Below are 21,616 nucleotides of genomic sequence, written 5' to 3'. Positions count from 1 at the left end.
AAAAAAATGGCACTAAAACCAGTAAAAATTTCTTTTTGTACTGATTATTTTTTGATATGCTTATTATTTTTTTAATTGAGGTATAGTTAATTTACAATGTTGTGTTATTTTCAAGTGTATAGCAAAGTGATTCAATTATACATATGTGTACTGACTGTTTTTATTCACTGAAGTGTCAGAATAAAACGAATCACTAAGTATATTTCTGGCCTATTACAAATAGAGAAAATGATTAACCATTAGATATACTGTAAAGATAGGACTTGGGTACACACCTACTAGAGGGGGAAAAAAAAAGAATGAATCAATGAATGAACAAATAAATAAGTAAAGGATCCAGTTCAAAGTACTGTAACACAAGGTATCCCAGGGCTTCTAGGAAATTTTAATTCTTGAACCAGAAGGTTTCCAAGAAGAACAAAGAGAAGAACCGAGGATTAAGACCTAACAAGCAGTGTTAACAATGGTCAAGTCATGTAAGAGGCAGCTCTGCCCAAGAGAACTTTCTGCAATGATGATAACGTGGAATACTTGTGTGTTGTGACAGTAGCTTATGTGAGAATCCAGCACTGTGCCCGCTAATCTTTCAGGTGATTCTTTCCCATTTGGGGTAGTCTGTTCACACACAGGCATCGGTCTTTATCTTGCTAAATAATAAATTTGAACCTTCTACAAATCTTTGGAGTCTGCTCTCTAGGCAGCTTTCTGCTCTCTGGTACAATGTCTTGCAAATTTAGTTGCCCTGGTCTCCTTGCTCTTACCTCCATCACCTCAACTCAGGGTCTGCTAGGCTCTGGATGGGTTTCCGCCTTGTGCCACACCTGGAAGTTCTTTTAAGTCAATAAGCTAGGTTAACTTGGGCTCACTTTGTTTCTCATCTCTCAGGAATCATATTCTTTCACTGTCTGATGTTATATCCTAAATACCACTGTTCTCTATATTTTGTCCAGTTTTTTGGTTGTTTCAGACAGGTCCTTGTTACTTCATTTTGGCCAGCAGTAGGATTCTAGGAACTGAATTTTAAACTTCATTTAATTCTAATTAATTTAAACAGTCACACATAGCCACATGTGACTGTATTAGACAGCATCAGAGTAGAGGCTCACTCCCCAAATCTAGCAGAATGTGACAGTAAGACACGGTTTAAATTGAGAACAAGTTCATTGTGATTCTTCCTTTTGTTAACTTTTTGTAAAATTATACTGGCGTAAAGAATGATGTATACATGTGATATGTTCAAAATGGGCATTTTGGACTAAAGTTAATGTCAATACTATTCATTCAACAAAAACCTATAGAGCACTGACCACTCCTTAGGTGTAAGGCAACTGATTAGGTACTACAGGAGATACAAACAAGACATAGTTCCTGCTCTTTGGGGCTCACAATTTAGTGAGACAGGCTAAATAAATAAATTATATTAAAACACGAAAGCAACCACGAAGGCAGGAAACAAATGTTGCAGGTGCACGAAGCACAGAGCAACTAATAGTAAATGACATGAGGGGTGGCAGTGCTGGGGTCTTTACCAAAGAGGGTATTTTTGTGACATTATTAAGAGAGGGTATCTGAGTGACATTATTAAGAATGAAGAAATTAATTTGTTAAACATTCATTTAGTACCTACTTTATGCTGGGCCCTGTGCTAGAAACTGAGAATAGAAAAATGAGTACAATATCATATCTACCTTCAAGGGGCTCATGAGCTAATGGGGAAGAGTAAAATTTAGAGTGACAGTATCCAGAGAGGACAGTCAACTAGAGCAGTGGTATTAAGGACGAAAAGAGAGTATCCTAGAGACGTAATTGTTTCCTCTAATCTTTTCCTTCCATCCACACTCGCTTCTTACACTCCCCTACTTTTCCTAGTCTGCTACACTAATTCTCTACCCAGCCAGTTGACTGAACAGCAGTGGACATAAATCCCAAAGGAACCAAGTCATATGATGGGCTAAACCAACCAAATTCTTTCTTGAGAGAGACAGATATAAAAATAGTTAGGCACTGTTGAGCCTAAACTGGGAGATCATGGATAGCTAGTGGTAGGGTGGTCATTATTCTTCATTATTATTATTTTTTCATTTGAATGTCATTGCAGAGAAAGCCAATCTGCATTTATCAAGAATTTTCAAGAGAACAGAAGAGACTTTGTCTGTTTTGCTTACTGCAATGTCTCCAGGACCTAATACACACACACTGCTTGGCCATAAGCTTTCTCTACATTGTAATGTTTTTGCCCAGTGGCAATGGTAACACAGTGGGAACTTTAATGCAGAAGGAAATCATAAAAGGAAAGAGGGTGGCTGCACTACATGGTATGCAAACAGTGATTCCCTAGTTGAGGACAAAAACTTTTCCATCAAATTGCTTTCAACAGGTATAAATTCTGTGATTTGTAAGATTCAAAAAAAAAATGAAAGTAGAAGTAGGATTGTTTTTGTTGAAAACTTACGATAAGAGCCATCTGGGCTAATTTCATCACTTATAACCAGGCAGGTAATCTGAGAATAAGGTAAAGGATTATTTCTATTATAAGGACTAACAATCATTCCAATGAACTTTGCACCGCCTCTGGAGAAGTAACTCTACAATTTAAAAAAAAGTATAATTAGTTTCAACCACATAAATTTAAAACTCAGTATTTACCCACACCAACATTTTAAACATCCAACAGAGGAAAACGGAATGCAAAAGTACTTCACTTCCAAACAGCAACTAAATTTATTCCATACCCTAAAACCTTCAGGCCAAAACATGTCCAACCCAACCTGAACAGATTCTTTTTTTAAAGATCACCCTTAAAAAGATCACCTGGCCTGCAAAATCTATATTTGCCATGAATGCATTTACAAATTATATTCACTAGCCCCTCAGCTGTAATCTTTATCTATATGGTAATAATTTACAAACAGCTGCCTACAGCAGAAACATCCAGATATCAAACATAAAATTGCAGAATAAAACAAAACTCTGTTTTTTCCAGAGGTGCAAAATATATTATATTTCCAATTATTTCAATTGTACCCAGTCCCTGTCTTAGTTATCTCCTTCATTTTTAAAGGCTCTGGGGGGAATTATCACTGTTACTTTGATGTCTTGTTTATATTAAACAGAATAGCTAATTTTCTAAGTGTTTAAATAAACATGTATTACTCTTGTAATCACTTTGCTAGAAATGTTAAACGTGTATTTATTTAACAGAAAACAACGAGAGGGGAGAAAATATGCAATCATTTACAGACTACATACAAAAAGACCTATAAACACACCTGGTATTTGGCTTGAGTGTCAATATCTCGTAAGGAAGGATTAGGATCAAAGGCAGGATGAGAATGATACCATCCAATAACACTATAGCCCCTGACAGCCAAGGTTTCTGAGGCTTGTGTTTGTGAGACGGGATCCATCTCACACTGTAGTCCTGTACTCAGACTGTTACACGGTTCTGCTGCACAGACCTATAAAGGATTAATCCTTAAATGATTATACTGAAATCTTGTTAATTCTACTGTTTCAGTCCTTTCATACACAGATACAGAAACTTTTAAAAGCCAAGCCTTTTATCTGCCTATATAATAGGCAGCCTTTAACTTGCAAACGAATTACTCTCCAAAAGTGTGATTGTATGCAAGGAACTCAAAATCCATTTTCCTACTCAAGACAAGTTACGGGTTAGTCTCCCAGGTCGGCCTGTATAGTATCTGTTTAAACACAGTCTTTTGATGACCCCTATTACTTATGATAATAATTTCTAGCAAAATGATGTATACCAAGTTTCAATTATAAGGTTATCGCATGCTTCCTGGTCTCTGGCCTCTTAGGAGTTGAAGCTTTTAATTGGCAAAGGCAATGAAGAACTGAGGCCTGGTAATGTTCCCTCTTTCTCAGTGGTAAAAGGAAACAGGTGCTCAATATATGGAATGTTCAGTCACCTCTGGGAATATATAACTGTCCATATTTGCATATTCTCATTTATATCACAGATAAGGTTTATATGTTAATTATACACACTGAAATCTATAAAAATATTTGGTATGGCAGCAGGGCTAAATAATTTTAAAAATTTTAAGAGAAAACTTACCTCAACTATCTTATCAACTTCTGAGTATCTTCCTCCTAACAGACCAATCACTTCTGCCATAGAAACATGAGCATGCTAAAAGAAATACAAGATAAGACTTAGCCCAAACATACAAACCAAACCCACCTGACCAAAAAATCAGAATAAATCTCACTTATCATAGAAGAGTCATTTACAAGTACGGTAATTATGCTTCTCTAAAATGAAATAGCATAGTAGAGGAACCAGATGCTAGGCTCAGCACACAGAGACTTAAGATTTTAGACCTATCTGTACTGCCAGCTGAGAGGCTTTGAACCAAACATTGAAACACTCCAAGATGCCATTTTTTTCATTTACAAAATGAAGATACCATTTGCTCCGCCTACTGGGAAAGGTATCATAAGGATACAAAGTAAAAATCACTCTGGGTCCTCCTATAGAAAACACCATAAACACACACAACCATTGGAGATCTCTGTAGTTTAGTGCAAAACAAGGAGTCTCCAAATTATAAGAGTTGTGCTTTGTTGCAGTTATCTAGAAGGCAGCAGACAAGAATACTAGGAAATTAAAATCGGGTTAATGATGATAAACAGTCTGCAAAAACTCACATTAATTTATTTTCTCTAAAATATGGAAACATGCAATTGTTTGGCTTTTCTCCAAAAGAAAAGACTTATTTTTTAGATTCCTTGTAAAGGAGGATAGTTAAGATCCAAAATACACGTCTTCCATACTCTCTCTTATGCCTGCAATAAAAATACACAAGAATAGAAATCAGAATAACTAAGTAAACACAATATAATATCCTTACCAAATCCATTATTAAAAGTGCTTCTGAAGCCACTTTCACCTGAAATGGCTCCTGAAATATAAAAAAAAAAAAAAAAAAAAATGGGGGAGCATAAAAATAGAGATTTTGTTCTTCCTATCGGAATGCCCACCCTTTTCTCCTTTATCTATCACACCAAGTTCTCACCACCAACCAAGGCTCAGCACAAATCAGACTTTTAAAGAAATACATGTACAATTCAAAGCCCTAGCATGCAGAAATTCTTTTCTCATTTTCCATCTGTATCACTCATCTGACCTTCAGTGTACCCTGCCTTATCCAACCTTTCTTATACACATGCCTTGCACACACAGAGAAAGAAGAAATATTTCATGTCTGAGAGGAGGGTATTATTTACGGTCATTCAGTGATGAATGAGTAGTACCTGCTTTTCTTCACTGAAAAAATTACAAGGTATCAGTTGGAAGGGATCGAATGAGCTGGAAAAGGAAAAAGAAAAAAAAAAATCATTCCTAATATAATTTCAATAACATAATCAGGAAAATAACATTCATTTACAAATTTGAAAATGTGTACCAATAATCTAAACCTAAATTCTGTCTAAGTGAAAAAAATATTAAACTAGGAGAACTTCTTGTGATACAACCCTTTTGAAAGAAGCACTTGTCTTTCAGACTTGATTAAATATTTGGGGAACAACATAACCTTTGGGAAAAAGTAGTTTTGTTGTCTTAATTTCTTTTAACACCCAACGAGGAGAACATTATAAATGGCCAGACATGTGTCCTACACTGAAAGTAGGTTTCAAAAGTTCAATGAAAACCTAAACCTGACATAAGATAGGAAACAAAGTTCAAGAAAGATGGAAGTTTCTCAGAAACACCTCTGTCAGTACAATGTGTTCAGCAGAGTAGGGACTCAATAAGTATTTGTTGAATGAATAAATGACAAACAGTTCTGTTAAAGAAATTAATGGATATCAAAAGTTCTATGATAAACTCATCTTTTACAATGAAAAAGTATAAAAGATGGAAAGAGGGACGCCTAAGCAAGGCTAGATACAAAAGCATGTGCAAATTTGAGAGAAATATTAGAAAGGCTTTGGCCAATAAAGAATTGAGGTTTGAGAAAAATATTTAAAGTGTTTTTAGGCTACAGTCAGAGAAAACAAACAGCGAATATGTTCATTTTAACAACTGGAAAAGAGCAGAACTATTTAGTTCCTATTCTACCAGACACTTAGTGCTAGGAGATCAGACACTTTGTTTTGCTGAATACTGTATTGCAAGTACCTAGAACAGTGCTTGACACACAGTAGGCATTCAAAAAGTGTTTGCTGAATGAGGAAGATCTTCAAGTTAGAAAGTGCTTAGTCAATGCAAATAAAAAGAAATGAAAGGTCAAGATAGATGAGAAAATAGAAAGAAAGCATATGCATCCCAGAGCACTTTGAAGAACCATCATGTGAAACCACCATCAACCCTTTTTGAGGAACCACAGAGAATGAAAAAATTATTGGAGGACTAGGAATAGGCAATTATTGGGTCTGTTTTCAAAACACAAAAAAAGCAGCAGAGGAATTAAATGTTGAGTATCAGGAAAATTCTAGAAAAGGTTATTAAACAGCTGATTTGTGAGCCTTTAGCAAGTGAAGAGGTGACTACTAAGAACAATAATGGGTTCATGAAAATATGTCATGACAGGTACGCCTAAATTTCATTTTTGATAGGAATGATCTGCTAGAAACTAGCAGACTCATAAAGACTCAAATATACTGTTACTAAATGTAAGCAAGACATCTGCTATGATTATTCTTCTGCATAAGATGAAGAAATAGAGTTAATTGTGGTAATATATAGCTCATTGAACAATGATGTCTGAGGTTTACATTTATCTCAGTTAAACATTTTAATCAGTGATCAATGATAGAAAAGGCAAGCTTATTGAAATGTTGATTCAAAGCTACGAAGAAAAGTGGATCTGGATTCAAAAAGGTCCTCACAAACTGGAAGAATGACTTGAAATTACAGTAAGTATGTCTCACATTTAGATCCAGAAAATCAAATGTGTGGACACTAGATGAGGAGTCCTAGCTTATGGACAACTGTATTTTCTTACATAGTTAATCTCATTTAATTTATTCTCACAACTCTAAGTTTTGATTTTAAGTTTAGAGAGGTGATATATAATGTAATGGTTAGGAGTATGGATTCTTAAGCCTTAATGCCTGGGTTAAATCACACCACCACCATTAACAAGCATGGGCAAGTCACACAACCTCTTTGTGCCTCTCAGTTTCCTCATCTATAAAATGGGAATGATTACATTAACTACTTCATAGGGTTGTTATGAGGATTAAATGAGTTAATATATATGAAGTGCTTAAAACATAGCCAACAGTGTTAGCTATTATAGATATTATTTTATAAATGAGGACCCAAGGCTTATAAAGGCTTTGTGTAACTTACCCAGGGACATACAACTGGTTGAGTATTAGGGCTCTTTCCATTGAAAATAACCAAGTGGCATTCCTGGATGTCTTGTTTTAAAGGGACGCTGACAAAACTATAGTCTAGGGCTTCCCTGGTGGCGCAGTAGTTGAGAGTCCGCCTGCCAATGCAGGGCACACGGGTTTGTGCCCCGGTCCGGGAAGATCCCACATGCCGCGGAGCGGCTGGGCCCATGAGCCATGGCCGCTGAGCCTGCGTGTCCGGAGCCTGTGCTCCACAACGGGAGAGGTCGCAGCAGTGCGAGGCCCGGGTACCACAAAAAAAACCAACCAAACAAACAAACAGAAACCCCCCCCCCCAAAACTATAGTGTATTTCATGGGTCATCTGCAAGAAGTGAGGGTCTACAAAATCAAGGCATTTAACTTATTTGGTGACCCTTAATGTTACAAGTTAAATATTTTAAATTATTAAAGAAAAAACCTAACATTCAGCATCAATCAAAGAGAGAATTAGTCATTTCATGAGGTTACCTGTTCATAATGTCTAGAAGTTAAATGACCACCTGTCACAAACAAGGCCCCCTTACAACATACGTTGGATCCTATATTCACTGAACATGAACAAACATACGTTGGATCGTATATTCACTGAACATGAACAAATTAACACTTTTGCTCAAGGTCTCCGAAATTAAAAATTTCAGTAGTTTTTTTAAAAAATTTATTTATTTTATTATTTTATTTTATTTATTTATTGTTTCTGGCTGTGTTGGGTCTTCGCTGCTATGCGCAGGCTTTTCTCTGGTTGCGGCGAGCAGGGGCTACTCTTCGTTGTGGTGCACAGGCTTCTCACTGTGGTGGCTTCTCTTGTTGCAGAGCACGGGCTCTAGGTGCGCGGGCTTCAGTAGTTGTGGCACGCAGGCTCAGTAGTTGTGGCTCGTGGGTTCTAGAGTGCAGGCTCAGTAGTTGTGGCACACAGGTTTAGCTGCTCCTCGGCATGCGGGATCTTCCCGGACCAGGGATCGAACCCATGTCCCTTGCACTGGCAGGCGGATTCCGGATTCTCAACCACTGCACCACCAGGGAAGCCCCTTCAGCAGTATTTTTTTTTTTTTTCTGGTGGTACGCGGGCCTCTCACTGTTGTGGCCTCTCCCTTTGCGGAGCACAGACTCCGGACGTGCAGGCTCAGCGGCCGTGGCTCACAGGCCCAGCCACTCTGCGGCATGTGGGATCTTCCCGGACCAGGGCACGAACCTGCGTTCCCTGCATCGGCAGGCGGACTCTCAACCACTGCGCCACCAGGGAAGCCCCAGCAGTATTTTTAAACTTAATGTGGACAATGTAATGTTGCAATATCAGATATCCCTTCCATACATTTTCTAATCATTTGTGATAAGTTTAAAAAAAACAAAAAATCACACTTATATAATGTCACACTATACCTTTTTGTTGGCCTTGGCACTTTTGAAGATTTACCAGGTTTGCATTTTTCCTCTTCTCTTCTTCTTGCCAACTCCTCAGCAGAGAGATGCTAAAAAAAAAAAAAAAAAATACCATTTGATCAAAGAGTCCATCAACCACTGAGAGGGAAAGTTAATAAAGAGACAAAACAGCATAAAGCTAAAGAGCACAGACTCGGCAGCACCCTGGCCAAGTTACTGAAGCTTTCTGTGTTTCAGTTTTCCTCACCTTTAAAATGAGAACCATAATAGTAATAATAACAATGTCATGATGTTATTGTGAAGATTAAATGAGTTAATGTTTCGAAAATATTGACAATAATGTCTGACACAGTAAGTCCTTTATAAATATAAAATAAAATAATTCTCTTTCATTTCATTTCTATTACCAATCTTATATTCCAGCCCTTATGAACTATGTACCTTTTCCAGAATATATCTGGTATTTTCCTATGTCTGTACCTTTGCTTATGCCTCTCCTTCAGCTTGGGGTTGCCTCATCCACATTTCCACATTTTGAGATTCTCCTGCTCATCCTTCAAGTCACAGATGAAAAATCACATCTTCTGTGAAACCTTCCCTGATCTCACCCTTTGGGAGGACCTTATATTTCTTGGGACCAATCTCATGGAATTTACCATAGGTTTTACCTTTCCTACTAGAAATGTAAGTTCCTGGTAGGCAGGAACCATGTGTTACTAATTGTTTTGCCTAGAATAATGCTCAGATGTGAGGCTGGGTGCAGGGAATGGGGAAGAGAAGGAAGAGAACTAACATTTACTGAGTACCTGGTGTATGCAAAGGCTTACTGAGTACCGAGTATTAGGACCTTCATACATTTTATTTCACTTAATTCTCACAACAATCTTTGAGGGAGATGTTATTATCCACACTTCATAAATAAAGCCCTGAGATTCGGTACAGTTACCCAAGGTAACAAAGCGAGTAAGTACACATTCACATATTATTTCCATTTGACTGCACTGGTTGTTCACAAACAAATTATATATGCACAGAACACACGCGCACACATACACACATACACTCACTGCCTATGTTTCTTTTTAGGAGCATAATTTTTGTTAGTAGAAATAATACTTTAACGTTTGTAATTCAATTTACGTCTAATGCATGGGACGATATTTTAACTGGTATATCAGAACATCATTCAATGACTTTACTGAAATGAAGAGGGCACAACTCCCTGGCACCTTGGCAGATATTCCAGAGCTAGAGACCAGAATATAGAGACCGATAATCAAAGTTCTGAAAATTAGTCAAACTCCTAGTTAACTGTACCATCAGTGCCTTCTTTGTTGTTTACTGATGACTTCTAGGCAAACAAATTAACATGGGAAAGAGACATATATATACACACACACACATAAAACAAGGGTAATATATGTGACATTAAGATATACAAATGTATACTGACAAAACAACTTTCACTTTTGAGTCACCTGAAGGGATCAAAGTTACCTCAAACGTTTGTCCTTCTAAGTCTTTTGCATCACACCAATTTCCCCACGGGTCTCGGACCCTACGTCTCCTTGTGCGCTGTGATGAAATTAAAAATAAAGCAAAAGGTCACAAAATTAGCTTGGACAAATCACAGCACATTAATACACAAAACCAAAATGATAATTTTCTAAAATTCAATTTCTCCATTAAAATACTGTAATACCTGATCAGCAATGCCTGACTATATTTTATTAATTTACATTGAATAGTTAGCACTCTGCTCAGAAATAAATCAGTGATGATTTTCTAAATTTCATTTCAATTTCTCTTTAGTTTTCATTTCCTTTCACCATTTGGGAGTTACAACTCTAGGACAAGAATATTTTTTAGGACCAAAAAGAATCACCATGAAAATGACTTTGTGGTAGAAAACTTGCAAGAACACACAGCCAGAGGTATAATATTGAAAACTAGAAGCAAAATAATTATATCTCAGGCTTAGGAAAAGATTGCCTAGTTAATACAAGTAGTAAAAAATTATAAAGTTGGTTGACTGGATTAGTAATATCCAGTTTTGCAAACATCAGTACTGAAGCCTTTAAAATGGACTGGCTGCCAGAAGCCAGTGTATGACTAGCACCACCTCCAGCAACTGTATATGAAAACACCCTTTCTTAAAAAAATAAACTAGGTAGAAATGGTTTACAGCCTAAACACTGAGAAAAATACCTACTCTATCATCTATACTTTTTCCATTTATCTTACCTATTACCAATTTAACCTATTTTATCAGTAAAGTCAACAAGACCACAATATGACTCTGCCTTTTAGGAGACTTGTTGGATCACTTATTTTCAAAATAAGATGCATGCATTTTAAGATACTATAAAACTCACTAACGTCAAGAATTAAAAAATAAAGGCTAAAATATTTTGAATGGCACTTCTACAAAGCTAAATCTTACGGTAAGAATTTTCAGCAAACAAAAAACAAATGAAAGAGAAAAAAGAGCTAAACTGTACAGTTTTAAAAGATATATTTAAAAAAAAGATATATTAGATACAGAAATCAAAACAAAGCAGTCTAAGACCACTTTAGCAAAACATCATGCTTCTGTGTGAAGTCTGTGTGTGAATTTTTAAATTTTGGGGGTTTGTTTTTTGCCTCATAAATCAACATGAAACTGAATGGAAACCAAAAAAGTGAATGGCTTGGGTGAAATAAAAGCGAAAACATGTTCTTCTACTAGATTGCCATTTGTTAAACAGGGGAAGAGAAGTAGGCGTATCTTTCTTAACAGGGTAAGGAGCAATCAGGAAAGATCATTTAGTGAGAGAAGGGACTGCTTACCATAGATTGCAGACGCTGGGCAAGTTGGTACGCTTCTACTGTGTCTTTTCTGTCTCTGATTCGTACTTTATCAACTGGTTGTGGCCTGTTATATACAGCCTGTTCTATTGGAATCCAGGAAAAACAAAACAATCTATTATTTTGTGGAACTCATTTGTTAAATAGGAAGGCACATCTATACTATTAATTATAAGCCAATATCTAAGTTTTTAAAAAAATATGAGCTTATTTCCACAATACACATTTGATGTGCTACTTGGTAGTTCTCACATAAAAGTATGCTGTTATTATAAGGCAATCGCAATAAAATGAAACATTTAGGAAATGGGTCATTTGTTTAATTTCTGATTAAATGAGTGCTAAGCCCACTTTGTTAACTTTGCAAGTCTAATACAGTAAACATGATTTCATTTTTCTTTTAGTGGCTAAGGAAGGTATGACACCTTAGTTTTCCTGTAAAGCCAGTCCTAACACCGTGCTTTGGGCAAACAAGGATGCTGAAATGGAGGACAGATCCCAGGGCAGACTATAAATTCTCTCTCTACATGAAATGAAATAATCTCTGACAGGAAGTTTTCTGGTTGTCTTTCCATAGACACAGAATACAGAATATACTCCTCTCAAACTATGGGTTACAAGCTTCTAATTAACTTATCACTTTGCAACTATAGTTATTATCTTTCTTCAAAATTGTCATGTTAATTCAATAAAAGGGAGGAATACATTTAAAAATATGCTTAAATTTGAGAAAAACTAGGGTGAAAGAAACTTTCTACCACGAAAAATATTTTGGCACTTTTATTACATTTAAGTGTAGAGGTTCATAAATTATTTTCTTTATTTAAACACCGCTAGACAGTATTTCTAGCATTAATTTCTAGTATTTCCAAATCAAATGGGCTTTGATTGGACTTTTCATAAAATTACTTTTACTTGACAAAGAACTGCATCCTTAAATCATTTCTACCAGTTAGACTGAATATTCTTCCTTTAAAAGCATACCACCAATTTTCAATGTAGGTTAAAAGGAAATATAGTTTATCAACAGAAATCTGTTTCAAAACAAAATCTCAATAATACATTTATTCTATAACGTTATAGCATCTTTCTGTATTCTATATCTATAATAAGTCTAACTTGAATTCTAACTATCAAAGAAATTAATGGGTGCTATAAGGATAAAAAATGTCGAGTAAAAGATGTTGTTGGGTTTTTATTTTTACCACATCCAAAATTGATTGCTCCTATCAACTCGAGGTATGTATGAATCCGTCCAATACAATTAACATCCCCACAGTTCTTCAGGCCAGGACGTACTGAGGTCTTATTTAAGTATTTCGGTTTGCATATCTCCCTAAGAGATGGAAGTACAATTATTTTGGATAAATAAAAACATAAAAGAAGATTTCTGGGGGAAACTTTTAATATTTGAAATATTTTAAAAATGTACCCCCTCTCAATATGTAATGTGTACAGACAACGTTAATACATAATACGCAAGTGTACTTTCTTTTCTGAAATAAAATCTCTTTCAATGATACAGCAACTTACAAGTATAGTGTGAGTTTTACAAGTATCATTTCTTCCCCAATATTAAATTCAATAGATTTCACTTATCCCAGGACTCTGAAGTTAGAGCGTTATTTATCTACAGATCCAAATGCAAGCCTGAATCTTTGAATAAAAAGGGTATATTCATAATATATTGAAAATATTTAGTATTAGACACTCTAATTTTTAATAAATTGCTTAGGTTCTTTTACTTTGCTGGACAACATCTTTTAATTACAAGCTACCTTGTAAATGCTTGAAAGTTTTATATTAGTTTTTAATCATTATGCTAGTAAATATTAAGTGCTCTCAGTGGAAAACAGAAACAGATACTACAGGGCATTCTAAAGGAATCAAGAAACGCACAAAGACTATGAAAGAAATAAGGTTTCCATAACAAAACACATATTTACTAAATATACTTAATGTACCATGTTAGATGGTACAACATAAAGTTTAAGTAACAGAGAACTTAATAACAGTAACAATTACTGAGTGCTTATAACAGATACTGTACTAAGGGTTATATACAACTCTACAAAGCAGATTTTATCATTCTTATTTTAGAGGAAAGGAAACAAGTAGGTGAGAGGGATTAAAGCACTGACTTAAGAAACTGACAAGATTCAAACACAGACTTTATAAACCAAGTATTCAGATATATCATATAACATAGGTATTTCTTAATCAATCTTTATTCTACAAATATTTATTTTGTGTCGTATACACCAGGCACTGTTCTAGGCACTAAGGATACAGAGATGAATCTGAAGTTCCTGAACTTACAGACCTTACATTCTAATAGTCAATAAATTAATGAATAATATATACTATGTTGTCAGGTAGCAGTATGTGCTAGGAAGACACAGTAAGAAGGATAAGGGGATAGAAATATGTACAGACTATTTCAGGTAGGGTGTTTAGGGAAGGCCTAAGCAGAAACCAAATTGAAAATCATAAATTCTATAGAATTTCAGGGAGGGTAAAAAGTAATCTGTGATGTGGGAGGGTATCAGAAGTTCCATCACAAAGGTGAGATTTCAGTGTATCTTGAAAGAAAAGTAAACAAACTGTGCAAATGAAGGCAAGAAAGCTGGAATGGGCATGGCATACCCAGCTATCAAAAAACTATACGAATCTATAAACTGTATTGGTCTAATTAAAGATTATCCAAATTGAAAGGCTTTAAACAAAGAGCTTAGTACTAGTACAGCACTGAACAAATAGTAAGGCCTCTACAAATATCTGTTTATGATATAATGATGATTCACTCTTTCAATCTGCCTTTGTATTCCAAGCATTGTTCTAAGCACTAGGGACGTAACAATGAACAATGAACATGGAACCTACATTATCATGGGGGGTTGGGGAGAGAGGAGACAACACACAAATAAAAATATAATATTTTCAGTGGTAATAAGTTCTATAAGATACATAAAATGCAGGGTTAGAGAATGAGAGGGAGGAGATATGTGAGTTACTATAGACACAGGGTGGTCAGAGAAAGCCTCTAATTTCCCTTGAGCAGAACTGAAATAGAAGAGGAAGCAAGATTTACCAAGATCTGGCGGTGGGGGGGGGGGGGGGGGGCGGCGGGGGGAACATGCAAGGCAGCATGAAAAGTCAGTCAAGGCCCAGAGTTGAAAGTGTGAAAATAATTGGTCAAGACTGCAGTCTCTGGAATCACCTTCACCTAATGTGACCTGTAACAAGTTCCTTTTCCTCTCTGAACCTCATTTTGCTCATCTGTAAAGTGAGGACAAGGCTGTCAAGAGGACTAGAGATGACTTAAATACAATGCATTGCATTTGGTAAGTATTCAATAATGATACTGATTACTATTCTAAAAAAATATTCCCCTAAACAGGAAGTTAACTGCAAAGGATCTTTTAGCAACAAACAAATCTAGCAGGACTTTTTTTATCTTTAAAACTTTAACTCTTCTATTTTTTTTAATACTGCCTCTAGTCTCTAAACACTCTCTTCTATTTGTGAAGAGAATAGGTTTGAGTTCCTGTTCAAAACATTCCTTTTTGCTTTCACACTGTTTGGCTAAATCATCATACTGAAACAGCAATATTTAACTGGTTTCATGAACTAAGGCAAATGACGTTAGGAAACTACTGCCATATAATTTATGCTATCCATATAAATTATTCTGCCTCATAAATCCAAAATTCAAAGTAACAAATGAAATTTGATTACAGTAACATTAAGTAGTCACTGATAATTTATAGACACTTTTGAGTTAGTCATTATTTTGAAGCACTTTTATTTTGGCCATTCATGCTCTTATTTCCAAAAAAAAAATTAGATACCAACAGAGATTTAATTTAATTTGTCTTTTTTAATAGTGTGAATTAGGCAATGTGGAATAATGGAAAGAGTGATTTACAGAGTTGAGACGTGCACTGAAGTCCTTCTTTTGTCAGCAGCTGGTCTGTATAATTCAAGGCGGCTCCCTAAACCTCTCCTGACCTCAAGATCATTCTATCAAATAGAGAAAATACCACCTGCCTATTTTACAAGATTGTTGTGAGGAATCAGATGACAGAGAAAAGCTTTCTGTAAACTATAAAACACTATACAAATGTCAGGAGTGGTTCCTCATAGGTATTCTTTACTTTGATACCACCCTTACCTAGAATTTTCCTAACCTCAACCATTTGCAAGATAAACGAGAGTCAAGAACAAGAAAAAATTCTTTCTTTTAGAATAGGGCTATCTTTAGATTTCAAAATACTTAATATTGTGTGGGTAAAATGAAAGTTACTAATTTAGTAAGCCTGGTTGTTTTCCTTTGGTAATCTTCCTAGGTTACAGCAGAAGCCCTCTGTAAAGATGGCTCTATACAATTCTGTAGCTCCTAAAGCAATAAAAATTATGCATGTTTGATGATGTCTTAATTAAACTATCATGAAAAATGCAAATAACTTTCAGAGCACTTAAGCTAATAAGGTGGGAAGTTTTTGGTTTGTTCCCCATCCCTGAGTAAATAATTCAAATAAAAGGCACTGAAAATTTAGAGTGTAAACTTAATATATCAAAAAATTCCTATATCCTGATGAAGGAATTATTAACACATTATGTCACAAGTTCAAAGTTGAAAGCATTTAAGGCAGCTATTTAGAATGGTTTCTGAAATCTAGCCACATTTAATGATACTATCCTGTCACCAAGGTTTCCTCTCCTTGTACCTCAAAGTACATCATAAACTAAGACATTCTCCCCCTTTTCCCATGCAGTTAGTGTTTTCTATATCTTCCTAACATTGTCCTAAGAAACCGCTTCTTAAGGCAATCATCTATCCCTTTTCTTCTAGGACCACAGACTCTTAAAGAACAGACAGATGGGTTAAGATAGCTATAGATGACAATATTTACCAAAACTTTCAAAAGATTTCATTATGAGAAATTGTAAGTTTTGCCTATTGAAATATATAATATGTTACAGCTCTCTGGAACACTAGGAATATAAAATACTAAATTCTGCATAGGCCTAAGTAAATACTCTAGAGTATCGTAAGTTTTAAACCAGCACCAAAAATACAATTTTTCCTTACCACTGGTCCAAAATATAATTCCGAATTTTCAAATAGCGTTCTGGAGTTTTAGCTTGGCGTCCCTCAAAAAACTCAGGAATTGCTTGTTTTTCTTCCTCTTGAATGATATTTCTATCAATTTCTATTTCTTGTTCTGGTGGCTTAAGCTCTTCTTCCTCATGGCTCTCCTCCTCCATTTGGCAGGAAGAATGAAAAAGCAATTCATTATCACTCAAGTCTTTCTGAACTTCACAAGGCTCTGGAGAAGGTAACGGCCTGGCATCATCTATTATTCCATTTCCATCATGCTTATTACAGTTTTTCATCAGTTTATTCCATTTCTGATCATATAATTCAACTGATTTTTGGTCACTGGTGGTGTGATTTTCAGTCCAAAATGTATTTCCTGAGCTTGAAAGTGTTTCCTTCTCACCTTGCTTTATATTCTGAAGATACTCCTTGGAAGATTTAGAAATGGGATCTTCCTGGCTGTCAGAAGCAATGAATTCTCCTTTACTGGTTTCATGACTTTTATTTTTAGAGATATCTAATAAGAGATCACTGCTAAGATTCTTTTGGGGAGCGTGAGAAGTCAACTCATCTGCCTCATCTGTGATGTCTACTTCTTCATCATCAGATAACTTTTCAATTTTTACAGCATTCCAGTTGGGATCAGCACGACCCCTTAAACCTGATGGTGTCCATGCCTTTGTGCCTTCAGCTTCATTTTTCATCTGAAAACCACTGCTGTTTTTCTGATTTGCTGTTTCCTTCTCTGGACCATCTGATTTTACCTTATTAAAAATCAAGATAAAACCTCCATAATATTAGCATTTTAAAATGTAATCACTGGCACAAAAAAATAGGATAGATACAAAATTATTAAACTGAGTACACGTCAATGGTATATTATACCTTTACTATTCTTTTCTTTGAAGGGTTTACAACTGCATTTTAAATGTAAAAGATCATCATTTCAAATTTCCATAAATATATTTGACTCATTCATGGTCTGGTGATTTTTATTAATCAAATAATCATGACTTACTATTCAATACTTAATTTTCAATATTAAGTTTAAAACAGGAATCTGGCTCAGATCAGCCATAAAGAATGAACCAAACAACCGTCATACAAGGTATTCTCTAAGATGTTTGTAAAGGCTTATTTCTCAGAATGTCTGATACCTCAGCTGATCATTTTTTATAATGCTAAAAAATCCTTTAGTTAAAGGAGTCTATCTCACATATCTTCACTTAGTAAATTAAAATCATCTTTTATTTAAATACAAAGACAATAGAAACAAACTGGTTTTTGCAGGTTCATTTAATGTAGCTCCAATATTATAGAACTTATAATTTAAGACATGAAATTATCTATCATATCTGCTATTATAAACATAAATATCTTGTAATGCAATAAGGAAAAGAAAATAAATGTCAATGAGTATATATGATTTGAAATAAAACCTTTGTTACATATAGAGTTTTTGAAAACTCTTGTACGACTGATATACCCAAGGGATGACAGCTTCCAAAGAGAGATTATTTCTAGATCCTTTATCACAATAGACTCCCAGGATGTCATATTTGAGGTTAACTGGCTTACTATGCAGAGGAGAAGGAAAAGGTAGCAGGAGGGAAAAGGAGATTTGGACATTTAGCCTGAAATAGCCTTTAACAACCTTGCTATTTATTTGAAGTCTCCAGTTTTTAGCTTAAGAATTTAGATAAAATTTTGCATTATATTTCATTATATATTGTTTCTTTTAATATTAAAATGTACCCTTTCACCTCAAGCCTTTGAGTAAAACTGACACTACAAGATGCCCCGCACATTCTAGTCTGAGGAGCACAGGAGTAACAATAAATCAGGGGCTTCCCTGGTGGCAGTGGTTGAGAATCTGCCTGACAATGCAGGGGACAAGGGTTCGAGCCCTGGTCTGGGAGGATCCCACATGCCGCGGAGCAACTAGGCCCGTGAGCCACAACTACTGAGCATGCGCGTCTGGAGCCTGTGCTCCGCAACAAGAGGCCGCGACAGTGAGAGGCCTGCGCACCGCGATGAAGAGTGGCCCCTGCTCGCCGCAACTGGAGAAAGCCCTCGCACAGAAACGAAGACCCAACACAGCCAAAAATAAATAAATAAATTTATTAAAAAAAAAAAAAGAATAACTAAATTAGGCTTATTCTGTTCCATAATACCTTAACCTTAGCAGGCTGTCTTGAAAATACTTTTGCTGATTAAAAGAGGTAGTAGATGACTGATTTACAATGAATCCATTCCATTACTTACTTCCTATGCCCAAATGACACTAAGTTAGATAAATCTTGTATACAGGGTAAACCCCATTACAGCTGACCCTTGAACAACAAGAGGGTTAGGGGTGCCAACCGTCCACACAGTTGAAAATCTGCATATAACTTATAGTTGGCCCTCCGTATACGCGGTTCCTCACCATCTCCAGTTCTTCCACATCTGCAATTCCGCACCAGCAGATTGTGCAGTGCTATAGTATTTACTATTGAAAAAAATCCACATAGAAGTGGACCTGCTCAGTTCAAATTCTATTTACATTAAAAGAAAATGTAGGGCTTCCCTAGTGGCGCAGTGGTTGAGAGTCCGCCTGCCGATGCAGGGGACATGGGTTCGTGCCCCGGTCTGGGAGGATCCCACATGCCGCGGAGTGGCTGGGCCTGTGAGCCATGGCCGCTGAGCCTGCGCGTCCGGAGCCTGTGCTCCGCAACGGGAGAGGCCACAGCAGTGAGAGGCCCGCGTACCGCAAAAAAAAAAAAAAAAAATGTAAACAGTCAACCTTATCTATTTACATTAAAAGAAAACACCAAATTTCACTTAAGGGCCAACCCTATTTACATTAAAACACCAAATTTCACTTAAGATACTTTCAAATTCTATATAATTATGTTTCGAGAACTCAAGCAGAACATATTAGAAAAATTCTAAGTATCAAAACTACATGGTTGAATATAGCACAAATTACTTGAAAGACTAAGGAACTAGACCATAACTACATTTCTGAACACTGCAATTTATTAAAGTTTTCAGACAATTCTTCATAATAATTGTACAAGTTTCATTGCTATTAAAAAGATTTCAGAATCATGTTAGCATTTTTGGCCCCTAAGTTCTAATCATTCTTAAAAGTTTAATGCAAATATTTGAAAAGAAATTTAAATTTCCAGGAAACAATGACTTCTAAGGTTTTCTCTTTGGAATATTATTTGCTTTATAGGATGTTTTTGAGCAATTAATATTTTGTCCTATTTAACTGCATGAAATGAAGTGGAGTAAAATAATAATGCCTATTTAATAGCAACACTCAATACATTCAATATATGCTTTGAGATTTTTGAAGACAAACATTTATAGGGTACTTTATGGGTATAAGTACTTTCACTATAAAAACTTTGAACATTAAGACTTTAATGCTTGAATTAAAGAAGTATTTCTGCTTATTAATTTTATTTATTTAAAATATTATCACTAGGGTATTTATATTCTGCTTACCTTATTTTTAAAGTACTGTCTGGCATAACTCTTCACTTGTAAAACACTGCGACTTCCAACTAGCTTTGCAATTTTGGTCCACCTTCGGCCAAATTTAGCCTATGTTATCAAAATGGAAAAGAAATAGCTTTTGATTAGCTTACTTAATATTCCAAACTACTGCCATATTAAAAAAAAACAACCCTATCTTTATTTATTTTCTAAAGCACACAATGAAGCCTCACGTACAATACAGTTAAGTCAAAGCCCACATTCTTCTTTTCAAATCTTGACATCTGAAAACAGACCAAAATGATTTAGAAATTTTTTTTTATAGCTACCTAAATGAAGACCCATCACTTCTATGTATTCCTAACATTATGTATTAGTAGTGTACATTATGATGTTCCAAATTTAAGATAACTTAAAAAAAAGTGCCTAAAAGGGAGGCAGGTTATATTTTCCAATTGTAGAATCAACTGAATATGTTCTGACACTAATTTCAAAATATTTTTTTTTTTACCCAGATTCCATCTGTTACAGTAACTATTACATGTTCCATAGCAGATACTTTTACACTATACAGATATCACAGTAAACTGACTTACAAGAGTGAATCACAAATGAAGCGACCTGCAACCAACATCTCCCTACACCCCTCCACTGTCAAAGGCTGTATACCTACTTATACTGAAGCTGTGCAGGGAAAAACTGAGAACTTGAGGGAGCTCTGGTGTGTTCTGCAGTACAGACAGGAACGCATTATAATTTTAAAGCGAGACAGAATTTTTAGGTATCAAGCCTATCATCTGATACATAAATCTCCTTTACATTATCTACAACACAAGATATTCTCTACTTCTCAAAGTAGCTCAACAATCCTTTCTTAGAATTCTTAAAACTATTTAAAGAAAAAGAAAAAAAAACCCACAACAATTCAGAGAAGCTGATTCCAGGGCCAGATTTACAGGTCAGACAGTCATGACTTACGGCAATAAATCATCTTCAAAGTTCTGACCTAAATGATAAACCTTAATTTATACACTTATTTCTGGTATTCATTAGAAAATCTGACATATGGACAATTTCTTAAAACTGAAAGTACTTCTGAGAAAATGATTACTAAGTATAAATTAATTATTTAAGATTGTTCTTAACTAATACCTAACTGAGATCAACTTACTGAAGATTTAGTTATCTGTATTGTGTGATGAAGGCAAATAGGTAACGTGGTAGCATGGATCACTTTTGGAAACAGGAAGGATTTGGATAAAGTTTGACTAGTTAGGATTGCAGGGGCTTGGACACTATGAAAATTGGAGAGGGGACACTAACAAGAGGAGCAAAGAAAACATTTACCAATTTAAAAAGAGAGCAAAGGGACAAGACAGAGAAGGAAAAATCTTTCATCATTCAGCACCACATAATTTCCTTCTCT

General features: G+C 35.5%; 1 protein-coding gene across 5 annotated transcripts in view; it reads right to left on the bottom strand.

Moving 5' to 3' along the window:
* Window positions 1-21,616, bottom strand: part of MYSM1 (Myb like, SWIRM and MPN domains 1) — a 41,210-nt gene that overhangs the window by 9,227 nt on the left and 10,367 nt on the right. For 2 of the 5 annotated variants that reach the window (XR_012324595.1, XM_019942384.3), the window contains exons 7-17: window positions 20,200-20,298; window positions 16,693-17,465; window positions 12,803-12,933; window positions 11,580-11,683; window positions 10,248-10,325; window positions 8,751-8,839; window positions 5,281-5,335; window positions 4,878-4,928; window positions 4,082-4,156; window positions 3,270-3,458; window positions 2,453-2,585 (exon numbers count right to left, since the gene is read on the bottom strand). Coding sequence is in view for 3 of the 5 variants with exons in the window: in XM_019942384.3 (XP_019797943.2) it covers window positions 2,453-2,585; window positions 3,270-3,458; window positions 4,082-4,156; window positions 4,878-4,928; window positions 5,281-5,335; window positions 8,751-8,839; window positions 10,248-10,325; window positions 11,580-11,683; window positions 12,803-12,933; window positions 16,693-17,465; window positions 20,200-20,298 (1,777 nt within the window). In the remaining 2 variants the exon portion in view is untranslated. The remainder of the gene's footprint in view (window positions 1-2,452; window positions 2,586-3,269; window positions 3,459-4,081; window positions 4,157-4,877; window positions 4,929-5,280; window positions 5,336-8,750; window positions 8,840-10,247; window positions 10,326-11,579; window positions 11,684-12,802; window positions 12,934-16,692; window positions 17,466-20,199; window positions 20,299-21,616) is intronic. The other 3 variants (XR_012324596.1, XM_019942386.3, XM_019942385.3) reach the window with 2 other exon arrangements.

Source organism: Tursiops truncatus, chromosome 1, assembly GCF_011762595.2.
Source record: "Tursiops truncatus isolate mTurTru1 chromosome 1, mTurTru1.mat.Y, whole genome shotgun sequence".
Lineage (NCBI taxonomy): Eukaryota > Metazoa > Chordata > Mammalia > Artiodactyla > Delphinidae > Tursiops > Tursiops truncatus.
The sequence above is the reverse complement of the archived record's forward strand: the minus strand, read 5'-3'. Positions and strand labels throughout refer to the sequence as shown.